Source organism: Pteropus alecto, unplaced genomic scaffold, assembly GCF_000325575.1.
Source record: "Pteropus alecto unplaced genomic scaffold, ASM32557v1 scaffold7, whole genome shotgun sequence".
In the NCBI taxonomy this organism is placed as follows: Eukaryota; Metazoa; Chordata; class Mammalia; order Chiroptera; family Pteropodidae; genus Pteropus; species Pteropus alecto.
Window position 1 is genome coordinate 41,741,221 of NW_006494614.1, and position 19,843 is coordinate 41,761,063.

Consider the following 19,843-nt stretch of genomic DNA (forward strand, 5'->3'; position numbering starts at 1 on the left):
GAACAATCCACCAGTTTCCTCTAAGAGGTGGCAGCACCTTCCACTCATTCTGCTCAAACAGGCTGCAACTTCTTATTCCACCAGGTGGAGACAAAGGACATTTTAACAAAAATTAATATGAAAAAAGTATTTCAAGCTTTCTGGCTCTTTCATTGACATCCATTAAATGTTTTTCTTGTCTTGTTTTTATGTTGCTTGGGATCTTTTTTTTTTTTTTTACCATAACTCCTGTTAAGATTTTATGGAAAATAGAAATATTTTCTGTGGTTTTGCAGACTAGGAATAACATTAGGTAAATGTTTGCAGAATGCCTCTTATAGCTGCTGAAATTCAGTCTTTAGTATATCCAGTTGTGATTCATCAACTGTTTGACTTTGTTCTTAGAAAGCAAATTTTTTTCCTTAATGAGCTCAGGAGTGAATAGAGAGCAGTGGTCCCCAACCTTTTTGGCACCAGGGACCAGTGCTCCTATGAGAATACAATGCCTGATGATCTGAAGTGGAGCTGAGGCGGTGATGCTAGTGCTGGGGAGCGGCTGCAAATACAGATGAACCCTCAATCGCTCTCCTGCCGCTCGCCTCCTGCTGTTCCTAACAGGCCACAGATTGGTGCTAGTCCATGACCTGGGGGTTGGGGACCCCTGGAATAGAGTATTTATGCCACTCTCTCTTCAAAAAATTCAGTGTCATATCTGGGCAAACTTCTGAAAAAGGTCCAGGGAGACTATTTTAGTATGCAGATCATACTGTCTTTGTCACAACTACTCATCTCTGCCATTGTATTATAAAAGCAATCATAGACAGTACATAAACAAATAGATGTGTCTGTGTTCCGATAACTTTATTTACAAAAACAGGCAATGGGCTGAATTTGGCCCATTGACCATAGTTTGCAGATCACTTATCCCAGGGTTTCCCAACCTCAGCACTGATATTTTGGGCCTGATAATTCTTTTGAGGGGAAGAAGGGCTTCCTCCAGTATTATAGAATGTTTAGCAGCATCCCTGGCCTCTGCCCAGTTTTGACGATCAAAAATGTTACCAGACATTGCCAGATGTTCCCTGGGAGGCAAAATCACCCCCAGCTGAGAACCACTGTTTTGTTCTAAAGCAAACAGTAGGAAATGATAATAGGATGACCAACAAAAAGGGGTCTCAGGTACAAAGGAATGGGGAATGCAGCTCAGAAGTCAAGTACACTAAAGGCAGAAGAGGGGCCATTGGATTTGGCCAAACAGAGTTACTGGTGACCTTGAGAAGAGCACTTGAACTGAAGAGGTGTGTTCAGATCCTAAAGAATTCTCACTGCCAGAGAATAGGCACACGGGCCAGAGGGGGATGATGGGAACTATCAGAGCTTGGCAGCATGGGTCGGGGATTCTCAGATTGGTAGAGAGGACTTGGTTAGTGATAGAGAGAGAAAGCAGGAAGCTGCAAGAAGAGAGAGGGCATGTGTTCCAGACCACAGATGGACAGGAAGGCCTTTGAGAATTTTTCCTCCATTGCCACAGGAAGGAAGCCTGACACACTGTAAATGTGTTTCTATCCCAACCCCTTTTCTTATAATACTTGGAGAGGAGAGAGAAGTGATAGGTTACTGGAGGAGGAGGTCCTAGCAACTAAGAAGCTAGGACTCTGTCTAAGCCACCCCAAACAGTATGTCAGACCACGCACCTCCTCCCCTCCCCCTATTCCCTGTAGGACACCAGAATTTCCAAGAATTCAGATCTACTTCTAAATTTCACACGCTACTTTTCCTTCATTTTTAGAGTCTTCTTCAAGATCAAAAGCCGAAATGCACACATGAAAACTCACAGGCAGCAGGAGGAACAGCAGAGGCAAAAGGCTCAGAAGGCGGCTTTCGCAGCTGAAATGGCAGCCACGATCGAGAGGACTACGGGGCCGGTGGGGGCACCTGGGCTGCTGCCCCTGGACCAGCTGAGTCTGATCAAACCCATCAAGGATGTGGACATCCTCGATGACGACGTTGTCCAGCAGTTAGGCGGCGTCATGGAAGAAGCTGAGGTCGTGGACACCGATCTCCTCTTGGATGATCAAGATTCAGTTTTGCTTCAGGGTGACACAGAACTATAAAGCCGTTTGTCACTTAGAGACAATGAAAACTCATGGCCTCCATCTTCATTAATCAGGAAACCTGGACTGCCTGCTTGTTTTGTAACCATTTTAAACTACCTGTTTAAAAAGTTGTTTTTTCAGGTTTAGAAAAAAAAAATCCAGTTTCTTTTTCTTTTATTTAAAAAAAAATTGCTTTTGTGAGTGGTTGAAGGGAATAAATAATTGGCACAACTCTGTTAAGAGGTGTTTCATCTGGGCTACATTCCCATGAACTCATTCCTGGCAGGAAATGAACCTGACTTTCGTGTTCGTTTGCTTTCGGATGTCAACCATCCTGGTTGCCTTTTATCCCAAAGCTTGCAGTGAGAGAGAAAAAAAAAAATGTGTGTGTGGGAGGGAGTGGGTGTCGGGGTGTGTGTGTGTAAGAAGCAGGCTCCCCTCTTCTTGCTGGGGCCTTGGGCCATCCTTTCCCGCCAAGAGTTATTTTCGTTCTGTTCTGACCTCATTCTGTAGTTTGCAGTGAACTTGGCATCTTTGCCAGGAGACTTTGCTAGCGGGTAGCTTTCCAGAAAGCAAAGTAAGCCCTCATGTGCCACGCTTTCCTCTAGCACACACGTCGTTGGAAGAGTTGAGCAAATGAGAAAACAAGTTTTATTCCCTGCCTTGCCTGTCACTCGTTGGCCCATTTCTAGGAACCAAGTACTGTATAATTTCAGACTTGCACTCCTTGACAGTGATTTACTAAAGACCTGTTCATAGAGCAAGTGCTGCATCCTCTTCCATGTTCCCTGGGGGCTGGTTGGCTCCATCATGGGTTGGCAGACCTGTCTTTCAGTGTGAGTCCACGGGGGGCCTATGTGGAGGAAAATAACCTCAGCTATTAGGTTTCCAGGGCTGTTTTTAGGGGGTGGGTTGGGGAGAGTGGTTGAGAGGCACACATTGAAATACCGGGAATGCCAAGAACTGTTCTTTTGCCCAAAAACTAGACTGGAAGAGCCCGTGGTTGTTTTTTGCAACATGTTAATAGTGGAGTTCTGAAATGACTCCGTGCCATTTAAAAGTACTGTGAAGCCTCATTCGCTTGGGATTTTGCTGTAATTCATCTATGTTGGACCAAAGTTTACCTTGACGCTATGAGAAAAGGGTTTTCTAACCAATTTGATAGCAAATACAAAGGAAATAGCATTAAAAGCCAACAAAAATGGTTTTGGATACCACTTTATCTACAATGTTTGCATTCAAACAATGAATGTATTCATTAAGTCATTTACCAAAGCACTTCTAGAATTCTCCAAGCTACATAACTCTGCCTCCTCCTGTCCCTGTCATCAGGGTTGCTGTTTGTACTTGAAGGTAAAATAAACCTGTAATCCTTCAAATGTGGCATTTCGCTCAGGCTTTTGAGCTGAGTCAGACTGACCTGTCCCACTGTTAGGGCAAAGGAGTGTGTGCCTTCAGACTGCGAAGAGGCCCCAGCATAGAGGACCCTGCCGGTGGCCCACAGGTTTAATGCTGTGTGACTTCCGGAGAGGGGGCTTTCAGGCCTCGCCTGCCCCAAGTAAGCTGTTTCCCTAGCTCATGTAGGTGCCGGGCCACTTTACTATGGCACATTAATAGTTTGACATTAGAGAAAATGTCAGCGGAAACATGAGGATAAGACCCGAGCATCCTTTTTAGGTTTGATTCTGCAAAAGCGTTTAGCACATACTCATGGCCCACCGCGGCCCCACATAGACAGTACTCTCTGAATCTCAGGAAAGCCTTGGGCAGAAGATAAATACAAAGGTTCTTTTCATTTCTATCACTCTGTTTTCAGAAAAGAAGTCTTGGAGGCTCCCTTCATCTTTTCTTTGAGGGAAAAAAGGGTTTTTTGCTGCCATTTCAGACAGGTTATTCTCATATGTTTTGAGTTCAGAACTGCCTGGGCGGTGTGTATCAATGTGGCAGAACTATTCCAGAACCATTCCAACTTTAATATTGGCCAATCGCATCTGTTCCAGTGACTACTTCCTTCTGCTGGCGGATGTCTGAGAGTGATTCTGGAAAGGTTCTATTGGGTCTGTGAAAGCTTATCTATCAAAGGAGCAAACACCCAGAAAAATGTTTGTAAAGCAAATGTATTCATTCCATTTGGAGACTTGCCCAGCCATTCCAGTTTTAAACATTAAAAATAAACTGAGTTGCCAAGGCAAAAATATAATGCACAATTTAATTTTGATTTTCCATGCAGTACAGTGTAAGCGTTTCTGACTTGAAATAACCAAAGAACTCCTCCTTAACGAGACAGTTCAAATTCCTGAATTAGTATTTCTTGACAATATTAACTTAAAAGAATTGACTTCATAGTAAAACGTTGTACTTATTTCTTTTCTGAAATGATTCTGCTTGCATGTATGTGTTGTGTTTTAGCTTCCCCCACCCCTCCCCATCCCAGAGAACTTTTCTTCCTAAAAGTCAATGTCTTCAACATGGTTACTGTTTACTATCAGATGGTTTTTCATTAGTGAATTTAGATTTCTTTGAGAAAGCTTGTATATAAAAAGTTAACAGATATATTTTATGGAAAAACCCATCTTATTTTCAAATATATTTAACTGCTGTTATATTTTATTAGAGGAAGGTTGTAAATATTTTCTAGGAGTTCTATTGTAAAGAAAAGTATTTTTGAAAAAAATTAATGTAATAAAAATGAAAACATTTTTAAGTAGTGGTTGCGATTGCTTCCTGTTCTGGCTTCGTTATGTTCTATTCTCAGCAAATGACTTGCATGCCTTCCATTTTAGGATGTAATTTATTCAGGTTTGCACTATTATAAGTTGACATCGTAATATCTAGTGTGCTTAACTGTATTTTCCCCGGAATGCAGGTCCCTTGGTCCATATCAAGAGCACTATGTATAGCATATTCATAATTTTTCTTTTGTAATGTGTGTATTTTTAATAAGGATTTTATGTAACATTTTGGCAAAAAGAGGACAGTATTTTCTAGTGAATTTTATAATACATTTTGCTAAAAATGTTTCTTCCTCGGTCAGTTTTTGTTAAGGCGAACCAAAAGTCTTATTTTACCAGGGGTTTAAAAAAAGTTTGAAGCTTGAAAGCAAAGTTATATTTAAACATCATATGTAACAAATAAATAAAGCTGTTTTATAGACTTGTCCTTAAAAGGTGCATTCCTTAAAAACAACTGGGGCATTCTAGGTTGGTTTTCCCCCTGAGTGATAAGAATTTTTTTTTTTTTTTTTTAATTATCACAATACTTTTTTCAAAAAGAGAGCCAGGAGAATTTTACTTAAAAGGTTCCACTCATTAGCTTCCTCAAAAATTTATTACAGTTCCTATAGAGGGGCGTTCTTCAAATAGAGATGTAACCAAATAGACACTGTCATATTCATTTGTGAAAACCTGATTCAATATTGCATCAGCTGCTCTGAAAATAAAATGTTTTCTTTTGAGTTTCATTTGGCTGAAACATCCCTTATTTCTAGTCACTGAAATGCCTTCTCAATGGTGGATAAATGCTAATTTACCTGTTAATTGGTTTCTGTAGATTCATTTAGAGGCCTGCTAGTCAGATTTAATGCTGATTAAGGTGCCCTCACTACACCCTGGAGGCCAGGATGTACATTTCTGCTCGAGCAGTGAATACACCACTCAAAAGGGTGGTGGTCTCTAACCACAGCAGTCCAGCTGTGGCTTAGGGAAGCTCGTACTCACACAGCTATCTCACAATGAAATCCACCCTGGTTTGCACACATTGCTTAACTGGATTTCCAAGTTCTGAAGAGTGTGTTTACAACAAACTAAGAAAAATCTGAAATTCTGGATTTATACAGAATTTGACATCAGTGGGGCATACCTGTTAAGACCTTGATCTAGGGTTTTTGTCGAGTGGGGTTTTTTTTGTTTGTTTTTGCTTTAATTTTAGCTATCAATGTTAGTCCTATGTAAAATAAAACAGCTATTCCTCGAAGCAGTGTGCATTTAGCCAGTGTTATATATTTAAATTCTGCTTCAAGAGGCTCAAGTGTCCAATATGAAGACTTTCTTCTATTGTTATTCATTCAGTACTGGTGAGCCCTATGTACCAGGCACTATTCCATATTTTATTATACATGGAGGAGTTGAGTGTATAAAGAAGACTGTGACATCATTCCTTTCTGCCAAGGAATTTAATACTTTGAAAGAACATATGGGGCCCTGGGAACTGATCCAATTCCACTATTGGGAAGAGCAAAGGTCATGTTACATTCTGAACGCAGTCACCATCACCCACACAATACACAGCAACTTAAAATAGGTGATGAGCAACTATTTTTTAAATTAATTACCTCTAATCTTCCAGGTTTGGGGGGGGGGTGTGCATGTAAATAAAATCTAAATTTACCTAAAGTTGGTTCTGAATTCCACGGACTCCTCGGCCATAGTCAGCCAGCTGAGTTTTGCTCTAGGAATGAGGATGAGTTTTAATGTTGACAAAAGCAAAACATAATTAGGAAGGCAGGTTAAGAAATTGAATACTATATCCCTAAGTGAACCCAAGTGATCTTTGGATCACATATATTTCTGTACAAAAGAGCCAAAGGGCTGATTATTTATATGAGAGGATTTCTTGAAAAGGGCTGTCCTCTCCTCATCCCACTGGCCCAAGGGAAGTGTTTAGTGTTTCTGTTTGAATTGTAAAGGCCACAACAGCCATACATACTTGTTTTGCATTCCAGCATATATATTGTTACATACAATACTGATCTCATTTTTGAGTCATTGCTTCCTTTGCTTGTGTAATTTTTTTTTTTTTTTGGCAATATTGTCATTTTTAACCACTTTCTGGAGACATGATTGACATTAAAAAGCTATACATATTTATTGTATACAACTTAATGAGTTTGGAGATTAGTATATAACCATGAAACCATCACAACAAAGAGAAAAGGGCTGTCTTTTAAAACAGAACTGAAAAAAAATTAAAAATAAAAAATAAAACAGAACAACTGATGCAATCAAAATATGATATAACTTAAAAATATTTGATGCACATACTTGTATTTTTCCTGGCTATAAGGCAAGATATATTTTCATTGACTATCCAGAATCATTTAGCTTCCTGCTTATCTACCCTAGGTCAGAGGTTTGAAAGTTTAAGTAATAGGGAAGAGACCTATAATAGACAGGTCAAGCTTCAGAAAACTGTCCTTGCCCACACACCGTGCCAGAAAGCCTTGTCCACAGCCTCACTATTGGCAAAATCTGGGTTTAACCCCACAATGACTCCCTCCCACCTTGCCCCCAACTAATTCGACCAGAGTTGGCACCATTTGATGTCAAGCTATTAAGCCTGTAGGCCACTTGGTGACACATGACACAGCTTAGCCCAGGAAAATGAGGGAACCAAATAAAATTCCCACATTTGAGAATATGAATGGAGAAACTTAGCGAGCCACAGGCAGCGAGCAGTGGCCATGTGCAAGGCACAGTTCTGAGGGAGCAGAAACTATTCATGAGCAGAGAGAGCCCATCAATGAAGAGACCATGCTTGGTCACAGGAATGGAGAAGGCATTCAGTCCTCAAGGGTGCTTTAAGCCTCCTTTTTTAGTTATAGGAGCAGTCCAGGCCACAAGTGTCTTTTAAAATAAAAAATGAGTCTATGGCCATGCCACCCTGAACGTGCCCAATCTCGTCTGATCTCAGAAGCTAAGCAGGGTTGGGCCTGGTTAGTGCTTGGATGGGAGACCACCTAGGAATACCAGGTGCCGTAGGCATTAAAAATAAATAAATAAAATTTAAAAAGATAAAAAACGAACACCTTTTCTTTCAGGAGGGTGGGGAAGTGAGGATCATTAATCCTCAAATCCCAAAGAGTCTTAAATAGAACTGCAGTGGATCACAGAGTCAGCACCAGCCCACCGCAGAGGTGGAAAGGCATTGAATTAGGATCTTGAATATGGTTATTGGTTCAGCTGTAACTAACTAACCGTATGGCTTTGAATAAGCCATTTCATCTTCGAGCCTCAGTTTCCTCACCTATAAAATTAGAATAAAATTTATGTTTTTGTTTTTGTTTTTTTTTTTATGAGGGCCGGATTAGCTAACATAGGTGAAAGTTATTCGAAAGCTTTAATGTCACCATCATGGTGACTGCAGAACCCTCACCCAGCTGAGGTTACTCAAAGAGAAAAGAGGCCAACTGAGGAGCTATCATAGAATTGCCATATAGAAGGACTGATGCCAACTTCAGAAGCAGTAAGAGAGATGGAGAGCTGTTGGAAAACCCCACTGGCTGAGAGAGACCCGCCACTTTTGAGGGTCACAGTTCAGAGAGGGAACCTAGTTCTGAAAAGGGCACTGGACAGCCTGCCAAAGTGAGGCACAGCTGAGCACAGCAGAAGTGCACAGAGGTAAAGTGTGGTGTTTCCACACTCTGGTGTAGGGCTGCACTGGGGATCTCTGCCACACCTGCACATGGACTGAGTTCTAGTAAACAGAGGTCAGTCTAAGGGGCAGGAAAATTGGGTTTGGGCCCTAGATCTTTAATCAGTTTGTGAGATGCTGGGCAAAGCATCTACCCCTTTCTTGGTTCCCTTGCCCGCAAAATAGGGTAAGTAATATCTACTGTGGGGAGGGGGGGAAAAAAACTTTACATTTGCACAATACTTTAGTTAGATACTACAAAGTGTTGATTTTTTTTAAATTTTTAATCTTTTCGTTTCTGGAAGTTGGTAACTATCTAGATACGGGATGAAAGAACTTCATCAATACTGAGTATCAGGCTGATAGCCGACCCACGAGAAGACAGCTGGATTCTCCGTCCAACTCTCAAAAAAAAGGCACAAAATCACGTCTCTATGGTTGTTCCTGTGGCGGATACAAAGACATACTCTCTCCTTTTGCAGAACTCTATGATCTGAGGACGCGCTGACCCCGGAAGCGATCCTGAAAAACCGGTACAGCAAAATGGCGGTGCGAGCGGCCATCGGGTCCGTGTGCGGGCTCCTGTGGCAGGTACCGGGAGACTGGGGAAGGAAGGCGGGCCGACGAGGGCAGTTGCCACTAAGTTTGGCTGTCAACCGTCGTTCTGCGCGACAGGAGCCTTCTGCTATAGTATTCTGCACCTCGGCTCGTTGTTTGCCGGAAAGTGGCAAGAAAGGGGCTGGTTTTATGTCGAATTATTTCATAAAATAAAACGTAAGTTAATGAGTTAGGGCAAAGACAGGAACAGGAAAAATCATGGAATGCCAGAGCTGAAAAAGAGGTTGGACATCATATGTTCTGCATCCCTCCTTTCATATTAGCAAAATAAACCGAAGCTCAGAGAAGACAGAAAGCTTGCTTCGCGAAAATTAAGGGCTGAGCGGGCGCGAGAGTTTAGATTTTTCCCACGGAACTAAATTGAGATAACTTCGTATCCAAGGGCTCTGGGATTTAGATGAGAGTCACAGAAGTCAGAGGAGCAATTTGACTATCCTCTGCGCGGTTTTTTGGAGAAGCAAAATCTTAAGCCGGGGTTCTCAAGTTTTTCGGCCTCGTCACCACTTTACAATCTAAACATGGTCGAGGACTCCAAAGAACTTTTTTTTGTCGGGTTTTAGCTATGGATGTTTAGGTTATTAAAAAATAAAAACTGAGAATCTTAAAAAGGCTAATTCACTTAAAATAACACTAATAAACTCGTTACATGTTAACATAATCAACATTTTTGTGGAAAATAAGTTTTCCAAAATAAATTTAGTGAGAAGAGTGGTTATGTTTTCCGTTTTTTGCAAACCTCCAATGTCTAATAGAAGACAGCTGGATTCTCTTGTCTGCTTTTGTATTCAATCTGTGACTATATCACACATCGTGCAACCTCTGGAAAAGTTCACTGTATATTTGTAAGAGAATGCAAATGGAAACGTTGCAAGTAACCCCTCAGTACTCCAAGGTCCCTTTAAAGTGTTTCAGCCCGCCCCTCCCCACCCCCAGAGGTCCTCAGACAACACTTTGAGAACCACTGTTCTTAAGTCAAATAGTGTTAGAGGTTGAAATTTTAAACTACTAAGACACACCCAGACAGATATAACAGCATTGTGACAACTTTTAAAAGAAGAGTTTCATACTAGAAGAATGTGATTGAGAAGTGTCTTATTCTTTAGACCCGTGGTCCTTTTGCACAACTGGATTGTTGGGGTTATTGGCATAAATGCGGGAAGAGAGTTTTCTCTGTGATTATGGAGAATGGCGCTTCCCTCTTCCTGCCTTGTATTATGCCTGATTTCCTTCTTTTTGTTTACCCCCTTGATCCAAGGGAGAAGAGTTTGTTTGCCTCCATCTTGGGTAGAGAGGAAAGACAGTAAGCTAAGCATAGGCTTTTTAAACATACTTAGGTGACCCTCAGTTGTTTTAATTAAGCTTTATTTGTGCTAAACTGTTATTCTCATCTTCAAAGTATTGTTAAGGATCCTCTTTCTCCAGTTACGCTTTTAAATCTCAGGAAAGTTATGGAAAAGCAGATGGCAAATTATGTATGACACTATAGGTTTCTTACAACTAGAAGTTTTGATCCACTAGGGGGAGCTGACAGTAAAGAATTGGAAAAGCTAGATTATTGCAGTATGAGCCACAGCATGTGGTGTAAGATGGGTGTAAGTTTTAGTGTATATTTCGATTTACATATAAGCTAGTTATCCCATCCAAGGCAAGAAATACATATGCTGGAGAAGATATATGAAAATTTCAAAAGAAGGGTACTTTAGAATTCTTGTTCCAACTCTTAATAAGTTGTGATACTTTTTTATTACTCAGAAATATTCAGGCAAAATAAGTATTATATTGAAGAACATTTACTACGTAAAAATTAATGGGGAAATTAAGCTACATTTTTTTTCGATGTCCAAATATTTATAGCTGTTATTTTAATGTCAGCTGATTTTTTGAAAAAAGTTCTTCTAAGCTTTAAAATATATAGATTCTCTAGTATTTTGTCCTTTTTGATTATCAACTCTACCATTGTCCTCTTTTTATAAAATAAACTCTAATTTGGCGTTTCAGTTACTCCAACATCTGAAATAATGAGATAGCCATTTGGTTGAAGCACTGTACATTTTTTTCATTTTTTAATTATTATTTTATATTAGTTTCAGATATACAGTACAATGGTTAGACATTTATATAATTTATAAAGCGATCCCCTAATTACTTAGCACCCATCTGACACTACATACTGCCATTATAATAAGCATTGTACATCTTTTGAATTTTAATGGAAACTATGAATGATTTGGGGATTGACTTTAATTCTGATATGTTTCCTTTTTTTTTTAAGGGTTCAAGGAATTTTTCTGCAAACAGTTCTAAGAGCACTATAGCCAAAAATGGTGGTTTTCTTCTGTAAGTATATAATTGGATATGTTAAACTCAAAAAGAAAATGGGCTCTTCTGTTATTTTACTTAGGTTTCTCTTTTTTTCCCACACATGCAGCAGTACCAATATGAAATGGGTACAGTTTTCAAACCTACATGTCGATGTTCCCAAGGATTTGACCAAACCTACGGTATGTACTCTCTATTTCTTGGCACAAGGAGCTGCTTTAGCAATAAATTTTCTTCATTATTTTATTTGAGGTTGTTCCCCAAATACTTCATGACTAAAAAAAAATTTTGTTCTGGAATACCGGCAAATGAACAGTGTGCCTGAGTTGGGTATTTGCTAATGTCCCTGGGTGCTCATATTCTCTTCAGGGTATCAAGGTAAGTTCTAAGGGAATGAATTATTTAACTCACATAACTGTGGGAACGAGCAGTCTTTTGCTTTTAACTCAACATGATGTGAAGAGTTGTCATGATTAATGATGCAGACTACTTGATATGTTCTAGAAAAAATTTTTCTTATAGCCGTCAAGTCTTTGTTTTCATTTTAAGACATTGCGCCTGGTCCTGGACAGTGCTTTTATTGTTCATAGTGAGAAAGAACATTAGCACAAGTAAAGAAAACCAGAAGTAGCTCCGTAATCTTGTTTCATTTAAGTAAAAGCCATGATTCCATCAACTCAGTTTTTGTGTTATATGTAATTTTTAAAAATCCTTACAAATTCCAAATCTTTCCAGTTCTACCCTTCAAAAATAACTCCCTTTAATAGTTTGGTGTGAATCTTTCTAGACATTTGTCAGCACATGATCGTATCTATACACATGCACACTAGAATAGAATTGTGTTATACATAATGTACTACTGTTTCGTTTTCTTTGCTTAGTAGATACTGGATATATTTTCATGACGATACATATACACCCTGGGTCTCCCACTAAGATACCTACATGAGACAGGTGTGTAAGGAAAAGTGACAGGATTGGAGCAATAGCCGGCTGTGCCCTTGATAAATGAGACAACTGCTACTTACTCTAGCCACACGCTAAACTAAAATTCAGATTTTTACATGAAATCTCCTAATTTTTAATATTTGTGACATTCAAAATATCTTTAAAACCTTATAGAAACTACTCAGAACACATCTAAGGGCTATATTCTCCTTTTCTTTGTCCTCCAGCTTATGAGATAGGATATCAGTATATTCTGTTGTTATTACAACCTTATTTAGGGTAATTGAGAGGGAATGTCTAGCTTCCTGGTTAGTAAGTAGATCTACTTTCAGGGGCAAAGTAATTAACCCTGAATCATTGAATTAATAATATAAATTACTGATTTAATGGATGAATGAAGTGAAGGTAATTCACCTCTTGGAAGAAAGTCAGATGTCAAACCCATTATTTCTAAGATTTTAACTATTAGGGTGGAAGAGGTAGACATATGTACAGTCAGTGTCAGAACATTTTAATTAGATATGAGTAATTTTTCTATTAATGGCACACATGAATAAAACCTAATAAAAAAGAATATGAATAGGAGTTGTTCACCTTTATATAACAATGTTTTATCATTTATAAGCACTTGAATCTGTTTTTTATTTGTTCCCTAAAATCCTGTGAGCTGTAGCATCAGTATTCTGTTTTACGTATAAGAAAACTAACGTGCGATGAGATTATATGACTTGCCTGTTGTCATTCAGCTAGAAGTAGCAGAGTTTAATTCTCAATCCAGCTATTTTTGTTAACAGACCCAAAAATCCTTGCCCAATGTGAATTTGGGCTTAATAACTTTTAAGGTAGAAGATTCCATTAGTGATTTTGTAGGTTGCCTTGAAATTCTTTTGATTTAAAATATATTTTAATAGATTCTAAGAGTTATTGTACAGATCTGAATGTGATAGTATTTAGATACTTAAGCTAACCATGTTAAGATATTACTTAGCATTTTTTTCCCCATTTATTACTAAACCGAAGTTTCTCAATTGAGGGTAATATGTTAAATTTTCTGGTTGTACACACACAGACTAAAAGGGATGGAAAAAGATATTTCATGATGGACTTCAAGGATATTGTGCTGAGTGCAGTAAGTTAGAAAAAGACAAATGCCATATGATTTTATGTACTTGTGGAATCTAAAAAACAAAATAAACAAATGAAAAACAGATGGATACAGAGAACATTTTGAGGGTTACAAGATGGGGGGTGGGGTTGGAAGGATAAGTGAAAAGAGGGAAGGGATTGAGTACAAAATGGTAGTTACAGTCTACGGCCATGCTACCCAGAACAAGCCCGATCCCATCTGATCTTGGAAGCTAAACAGGGTCGGGCCTTTTTAGTACTTGGTTGGGAGACCACCTAGGAAGACCAGGTGCTGTAGGCGTAAAAAAATTTTATAAAGTCGGATTGTAAGCTGACAAGGTCCTTGCAATCTGTGAGGTCAACCGAAGGTTGCCTCCTCTAAAAAAAAAACATGGTAGTTACAAAATAGTCATGGAGGTACAAAGGATAGCATAAAGAATATAGTCAATAATGTAATAACTATGTATGGTGTCAGATAGGTACTAGGTTTATTGGGGTGATCACTTCGTGAGATATATAGATGTCTAATCACTATTACACAACTGAAACTAATATAATATTGTATATCAACTATAATTGAAATATAAAAAATATTATTTAAAATAATGACCAAGGTAAAAGTGAGGAGAAATCCCAGGGCAAGCGCTCTTCCCCAGGTCTAAAGAATCACCAATTGCCTGTCATGGGCTGAATTTGCCTTCCCAAAATTCATGTGTCAAAGTCATTCTAACCCCTAGGACCTCATGTAACTATATTTGGAGATAGGGTCTTTAAAGAAGTAAGTTTAAATAAGGTCATAGGGGTGGGCACTAATCCAGTATGACTGGTGTCCTTATAAGAAGAGAAAATCTGGACACACAAAAAGATAGAACCATGTGAGGACAAAGGAGGAAGATGGCCACCTATAAACAAAGAGAGGCCTCAGAAAAAACCAACCTGCCAACACCTTTATCTCAGACTTTCAGCCTCCGGGACTTTGAGAAAAATAAATTTCTGTTGTTTAAGCAAAAAAAAAAAAAATTCTAGTTGCGACTATTAGGGGAACCATGACTGAAACTTTTCTTTTTGATTTTAAAATTGTAGATAACCATTTCAGATGAACCAGACACATTATATAAGCGCCTGTCAGTTTTAGTAAAAGGCCATGATAAGGCCGTATTGGACAGTTATGAATATTTTGCCGTGCTTGCTGCTAAAGAACTTGGTATCTCTATTAAAGTGTAAGTATGATCTTTCTTAATCTGACCAGTCAGCTGCTGTAACATGAGCTATCAGGAAAATGATGCTGATCCTAGCTAGGTCTGACTCTTAAAATGGGGTAGAACTCATGATATGTTGAGTGCAGGTATGTCATATTCTAAGCAAGATCATCCCTTACTGTCTACTAGAATGTGTAGATACTAGAATGAGTGAACCAGGAAAATGAAGACAATTCTTTCTCTACGAATTGCATAGACAGGAGACCTAAGAAGCCTCGTGTCTGGACTCTCCATGGTTTGTTTCAAAACTACTCTGAGAAATAGTAGTGACCCAGTAATTTCACTCCTGAGCAAGATGAGCTTTATATGGGCCTGAAGTCACTATAGGGTCAGCCATAACTACCTCCTTTTTCTTGTCACCTGCTCTTTCTGATGTAGAACAAAGCCCATTTGGGGCTTTGCCAGTCTTGCCTTTTAACAAAACAGAAGGAACCTACGTTTCCCATAACAAGACTATAGTCTTGTGATTATAGATTTATCTGTACATTTTCCTACATATAAGTAAAACACAGCAGATACTACATCTATGTCCAACACACTGGTGCTACTTTCGCAGTCATATTTGGACAGTAAGGGTCTTCAGGGCTATAAAAGTGGGAGGGGTGTGTGTGCACGCACATGCCTTCATGCCAAAGCTCAATTTTGGGTCTGTGGGAAGTGTTTGTGTTGCTGTCTGAAGTGTTTATTTTGGCCTGAGCTTAATGACGGCAGCTTTTATAGCATAAATGACAGCCTTGACAGATGGAAGTCTGTAAATGATAGTTAATGCCTGTAATTGAATATGAGCCTGACCTACAAAATTGTGGAATCATGCTTTAATATCAGTGACTAAGATTTTAACATCACTTAGTTTAAGTATATTATTTTGCTCATTAATTTTCAGACATGAACCTCCAAGAAAAATAGAGCGATTTACTCTTCTCAAATCTGTGCATATTTTCAAGAAGCACCGAGTTCAGTATGAAATGAGAACACTTTACAGATGTTTGGAAGTAAGTTTATTTCAGACATTTTCGAAATGCCCAAATTTCATGCTAGAGTATCATAACTTTGTTTTAACATTGACTGGGTTGACATCCTTTCAGTCAGCCTATGTATGCCTAATAGTTGTAGAGAAGATAGATGTCTTTTTGTGTTTATGGAAGCATCAGATAGGAAAATCAAACTCAAAGCCATCCTTTAGTATAGTTCACATTTAACTCAGTAATGCAGATTATGTTGACTAATTTTTATACAATAAAATAGCATTGGAATACTTTTGCTCACATTTCAAAAATTTAAAGTTTTCACACAGTTCTGATCTTTTCACATGCTAACTGGATTTCCCATGTCTATGATGGCAGCATTAAGGTTTTCCTTTGCCTGTTACTCATTTGTGCCTTCGCTAGGATCAACAGCCTTGTGGTTAAAGAGAAAATGGATTCTGGAGTCAGAAAACCAGGTCCAAGTTCTGGCACTTACCAGCTATGTGTCCTGTGCCTCAATTCTTTTATGTATAGAATGGGAATAATAATGGTACCTCTCTTATAAGGTTAGAGTGATGATTAAATAAGATATTTATCTAAGCCACCAAGAATATTTCCATCACATAGTAAATGACTGATAAATAATATTAAAACAAGTACTTGTGTATATTTTATGTTGGAAGCACTGTGCTAGACATTGAGGGTACAAATATAATTAAAACATAGTCTCACTCTTAAATGGAAAAACCCAGAATTTTATCCACCCATTTCCCACAGAAACTTAAAGTTTGTTTTAACAGCATAGCATGAACCAATGTTATGTTTAAAATTTTAGTTAGAACATCTAACTGGAAGTACAGCAGATGTCTACTTGGAATACATTCAACGAAACTTGCCTGAAGGTGTTGCCATGGAAGTTACAAAGGTATGACTTTAATTTCTACCTCTGTTGCGGGGAGATCTGTGTTGGGTCGCAACCTTCTCCAGAGCTTTCCAAGTGTAATCTGAAACCATCCCTGGATGCTCAAGGCAAAGAGAGACTGAAGAAAGAGGCAGACCACTCCAGAATGGTAAGCAGTAGGTTTAATAAGCAAGGGAACTTACCAGGTTTGTCTTGTGTAGCTGCAAGATGACTAGATTTCTGTACCCACCTGCCTCATCTTAAAAGTTTATATAGAGGCCTTAACTGGGCTCAGTCACGTATCCAGTCCAGATAGTCTCAACACATTTGTATCTCAAGGCTGTATCCTTGGAGCAGTGTCTGGAAGCAGAGAATGCAAGCATAACACATCCCAGAACACAGGAGAGGGATAAGGAGTTTCCGATTGCCTGGGTCCAGCTCGCAGGTCAAACCAGCGGTCACGTCTTTTTGATGTCCTTCCCCAACAGTCCGTATTGTGATACGCTGCAGTCTGGTCCTGGCCCACTGAGTGGAGAGGAGGGCCTGTGGCGAACCTGGAAGCAGAATTGCCACAGTGGTTGAGGTCTCCATCTCCCTGTGCTTTGATGACAGGTCAACAGAATCCTGCCACTGCAGCCACATCCTCCCTGAGCAGCCTCTGAAGTCTCCCTCCCTCTTAGTTGTCTAGACATGGGGACTACATTAGGTGACAGGCAGTCCCAGGACATCATTGAGAACCAAGCAGATTACATATGTGAGAATTATATACCATTGAGTTTTCTTCTCTGTTTCAAAACTCTACAAAAAGATGAAAAGGGTAAAAGTAAAAGAGTCAGGAGGATTTAAGGGAACAAGAATGATAAATCCAATTTGTGACCAAAGAGTTCAATTAAGTCCATGTTATACTATAGTTTTGTTCTATTCTTTTTAGACAAAATTAGAACGGTTACCAGAACACATCAAGAAGCCAATCTGGGAAACAATGCCAGAAGAAAAAGAAGGCAGCAAGTCATAAAATCTTAGGGAGACCACGTATGCCAGCTTTTGAAGTGAGGGTGGGCCAGCCATGCACAGTGAAATGGAGAGCGCTTCCAGTTGAGACGGTTTTCAGTTCATCCACCTGCTGTGTTGAGTCCACATGTCCTGATCAGTTGAAAGCAGGGAATGGAACATTAATGATACAATGGACTATAATGAAAGAACCACTTTATTCTTTATACATATGTCATCATTTCAGCTGATTTTAACAAAAGTGAGTTAACCATTTTGACTGCTATATATCAAGAGTAAATTTGTATTTTGTTATTCTGCTATTGTTTGATTATTTGATTATACAGATTTTAATTTATATCATTCATCTGAAAGTGAATGTTTGAAATATTCCTCACATACTTTTTTCTTTTGAGGTTCCTAGAAGGAACCTTCAGTTAATTTGATTAGCACTGAGCAATTAAAGTTTTCAGTATTTACCTTAGAGCAGGCTGGCGTATACTCATTGGGAGTTATAATCTCCAAATTTACCTCATTTAAGCATTACATTCTTGAAAATGGATATACTTTGCAGCAGATCAGGCATACTTGTGGCATGCACTGAGCTCTTCTTGTAGCCCAGATCCTTACAGGGCTACCTTAAAGGGTCACTAATGGAATTTGAGCTCTCAAGAAATTACCACCTATATTGTTTCACTCATCCTGTGATTCATTCATTCAGCAGGCTTTTATTTTGTGTGCCCAGCACCATAGTAAATACCAAAAATTGAATAGATACAATGGCTTTTGAAAACTGCAAAGGACAGAAAATATTTTCCTTATTAAATTCCTCACTGATACGAAGGCCTCTTTCTTTGGGTTAATGGCAACTTTTTTGTTTGGAAATGTCTACTTTTCCATGAAATTAAATAGTAGTTAAAGCCTTGAAAGAAGCAAGACTGCAATGGGCTGAAACTATTGATGTATCAACCCCAAGGGAGTGATTCGTTACCTTTTTACAGAAGAATCAGGTCTGTGTCCTTTGTGGTTTCTTTCACATCTCTGGAGTAGTTATGACTTCTCAGTCCCACACTCCCCCATTTAAACCGAAATTCCTCTTCTCTTCCTGACCTGCTATCGGGTGTCGGTGTTTGAATGCATACTGCCTGTGTGTCAGACTCACATTACCATCATTAACATGAAAAGAATTACAGCCTTGTGCCCCATGACCTCATTCTGTTCGCAGCTCTGCTATGACTGTCATTCACAAATGCCTAAAGTGTGCTTATCTTAGAAGTCTCAAGATTAAGAATTAGTCAATAAAACAAGAGGGATATAATGGTAATTATATCTAGCAAAGCGGCAATTTGTGACCCATTTTACTTTAAAAGAAATAATTCTTTAAAAATAAATGTAGCTTTGTGTTTTTTTTATAGACAGTACTAATGACTATACTATAAGAGGATGATTTATGCATACTCAGCTGCAGTGACTCTACCTGTAAGTTCCTTAAAAAGGTGTGCATCCACTTCCAGTTTTCAGACTAAATTAGCCTGTAAACAGATTACTGAGTTTAACACATGAAATTATATATTAACATCTTGTTTTAAGATAAATATGCAAATAAACTACACACATGACAAAAACTAGTGATATATCTTTGACAAAAATATTTGGCATATTTGAAGCCTACTATTGACATAAACAAGGTATTTTCTTTATCCTGATAGGCTGAGAAAGTTGTTTTCGGGGGGGGGGGTTCCCAAGTAAAATGCATATTCTAAAAATTATAATTAATGCCCCAGTCTCACTTTCTGTCCATGGTGGGGTTGGGAGGTGTTGAGAGAAAAGGGGACCTGATGGCAGAATGTACAAGATGCAGGTAAGGAGTGAGATTATTTTTTTTTTATTGAGATGTAGCTCTGAGTTCATTGTTGCTATCTCTGATCTGAGATATATTTTTTCATATTAAATAAAATATTATGGTCTGTTTAAAATTATTGATAGGACTCTAAAGATTAAATTTGTTCAGTGCCTAGTTTCAGTGCTTTCAAAGAGAATTATATGTTCCTTTGGCCATTTAGACATGCCACAATAAATATGTAAAGCAATTGTTTTAAACAAATAGTCTGATTTCCTAACATTTCTATTGGTCAGCTACCATTCCTCCTTTCCTACATTATATTATTAAACTAGTTTTACTACAATACTAATGAGTAGCAGAGTACAGAAAACTTGGACTGCGGAGTCAAGACA

At 38.7% G+C, this 19,843-nt stretch overlaps 2 protein-coding genes and 2 pseudogenes across 16 annotated transcripts in view; all 4 read left to right on the plus strand.

Annotated features, from left to right (window-relative positions):
* The window catches only part of TRERF1 (transcriptional regulating factor 1), a 188,483-nt gene extending 183,249 nt beyond the window's left edge, over positions 1–5,234 (plus strand). For all 14 annotated transcript variants that reach the window (XM_015600577.2, XM_015600579.2, XM_025042785.1 and 11 more), the window contains one exon: positions 1,769–5,234. In XM_015600577.2, the coding sequence (XP_015456063.1) occupies positions 1,769–2,093 (325 nt within the window). In that variant the 3' untranslated portion in view covers positions 2,094–5,234. The remainder of the gene's footprint in view (positions 1–1,768) is intronic.
* Positions 5,235–7,715: 2,481 nt separating this feature from the next.
* LOC112474630 lies at positions 7,716–7,834 on the plus strand (annotated as a pseudogene).
* A 1,152-nt stretch (positions 7,835–8,986) lies between these two features.
* MRPS10 (mitochondrial ribosomal protein S10) lies at positions 8,987–18,932 on the plus strand. Of its 2 annotated transcripts, none has more exons than XM_025042809.1 (7): positions 8,987–9,074; positions 11,374–11,438; positions 11,503–11,602; positions 14,577–14,713; positions 15,636–15,744; positions 16,553–16,642; positions 17,550–18,932. In XM_025042809.1, the coding sequence occupies exons 1-7, from the start codon at positions 9,027–9,029 to the stop codon at positions 17,631–17,633; spliced, it is 633 nt and encodes a 210-aa protein (XP_024898577.1). In that variant the 5' UTR covers positions 8,987–9,026; the 3' UTR covers positions 17,634–18,932. The 2 variants fall into 2 exon arrangements, with proteins under 2 accessions (XP_024898577.1, XP_006926617.1); XM_006926555.3 differs by having other exon boundaries at positions 11,530–11,602.
* Positions 13,676–13,794, plus strand: LOC112474790 (annotated as a pseudogene).
* Positions 18,933–19,843: the final 911 nt, after the last annotated feature.

Bases quoted from the DNA above. Each gene is read 5' to 3' on its own strand.
- MRPS10 (XM_025042809.1), top strand. From the start codon at position 9,027: ATGGCGGTGCGAGCGGCCATCGGGTCCGTGTGCGGGCTCCTGTGGCAG. The intron at 9,075-11,373 runs GTACCGGGAGAC...TTTTTTTTTAAG, and splicing joins TGTGCGGGCTCCTGTGGCAG to GGTTCAAGGAATTTTTCTGC. The intron at 11,439-11,502 runs GTAAGTATATAA...TATTTTACTTAG, and splicing joins AAAAATGGTGGTTTTCTTCT to GTTTCTCTTTTTTTCCCACA.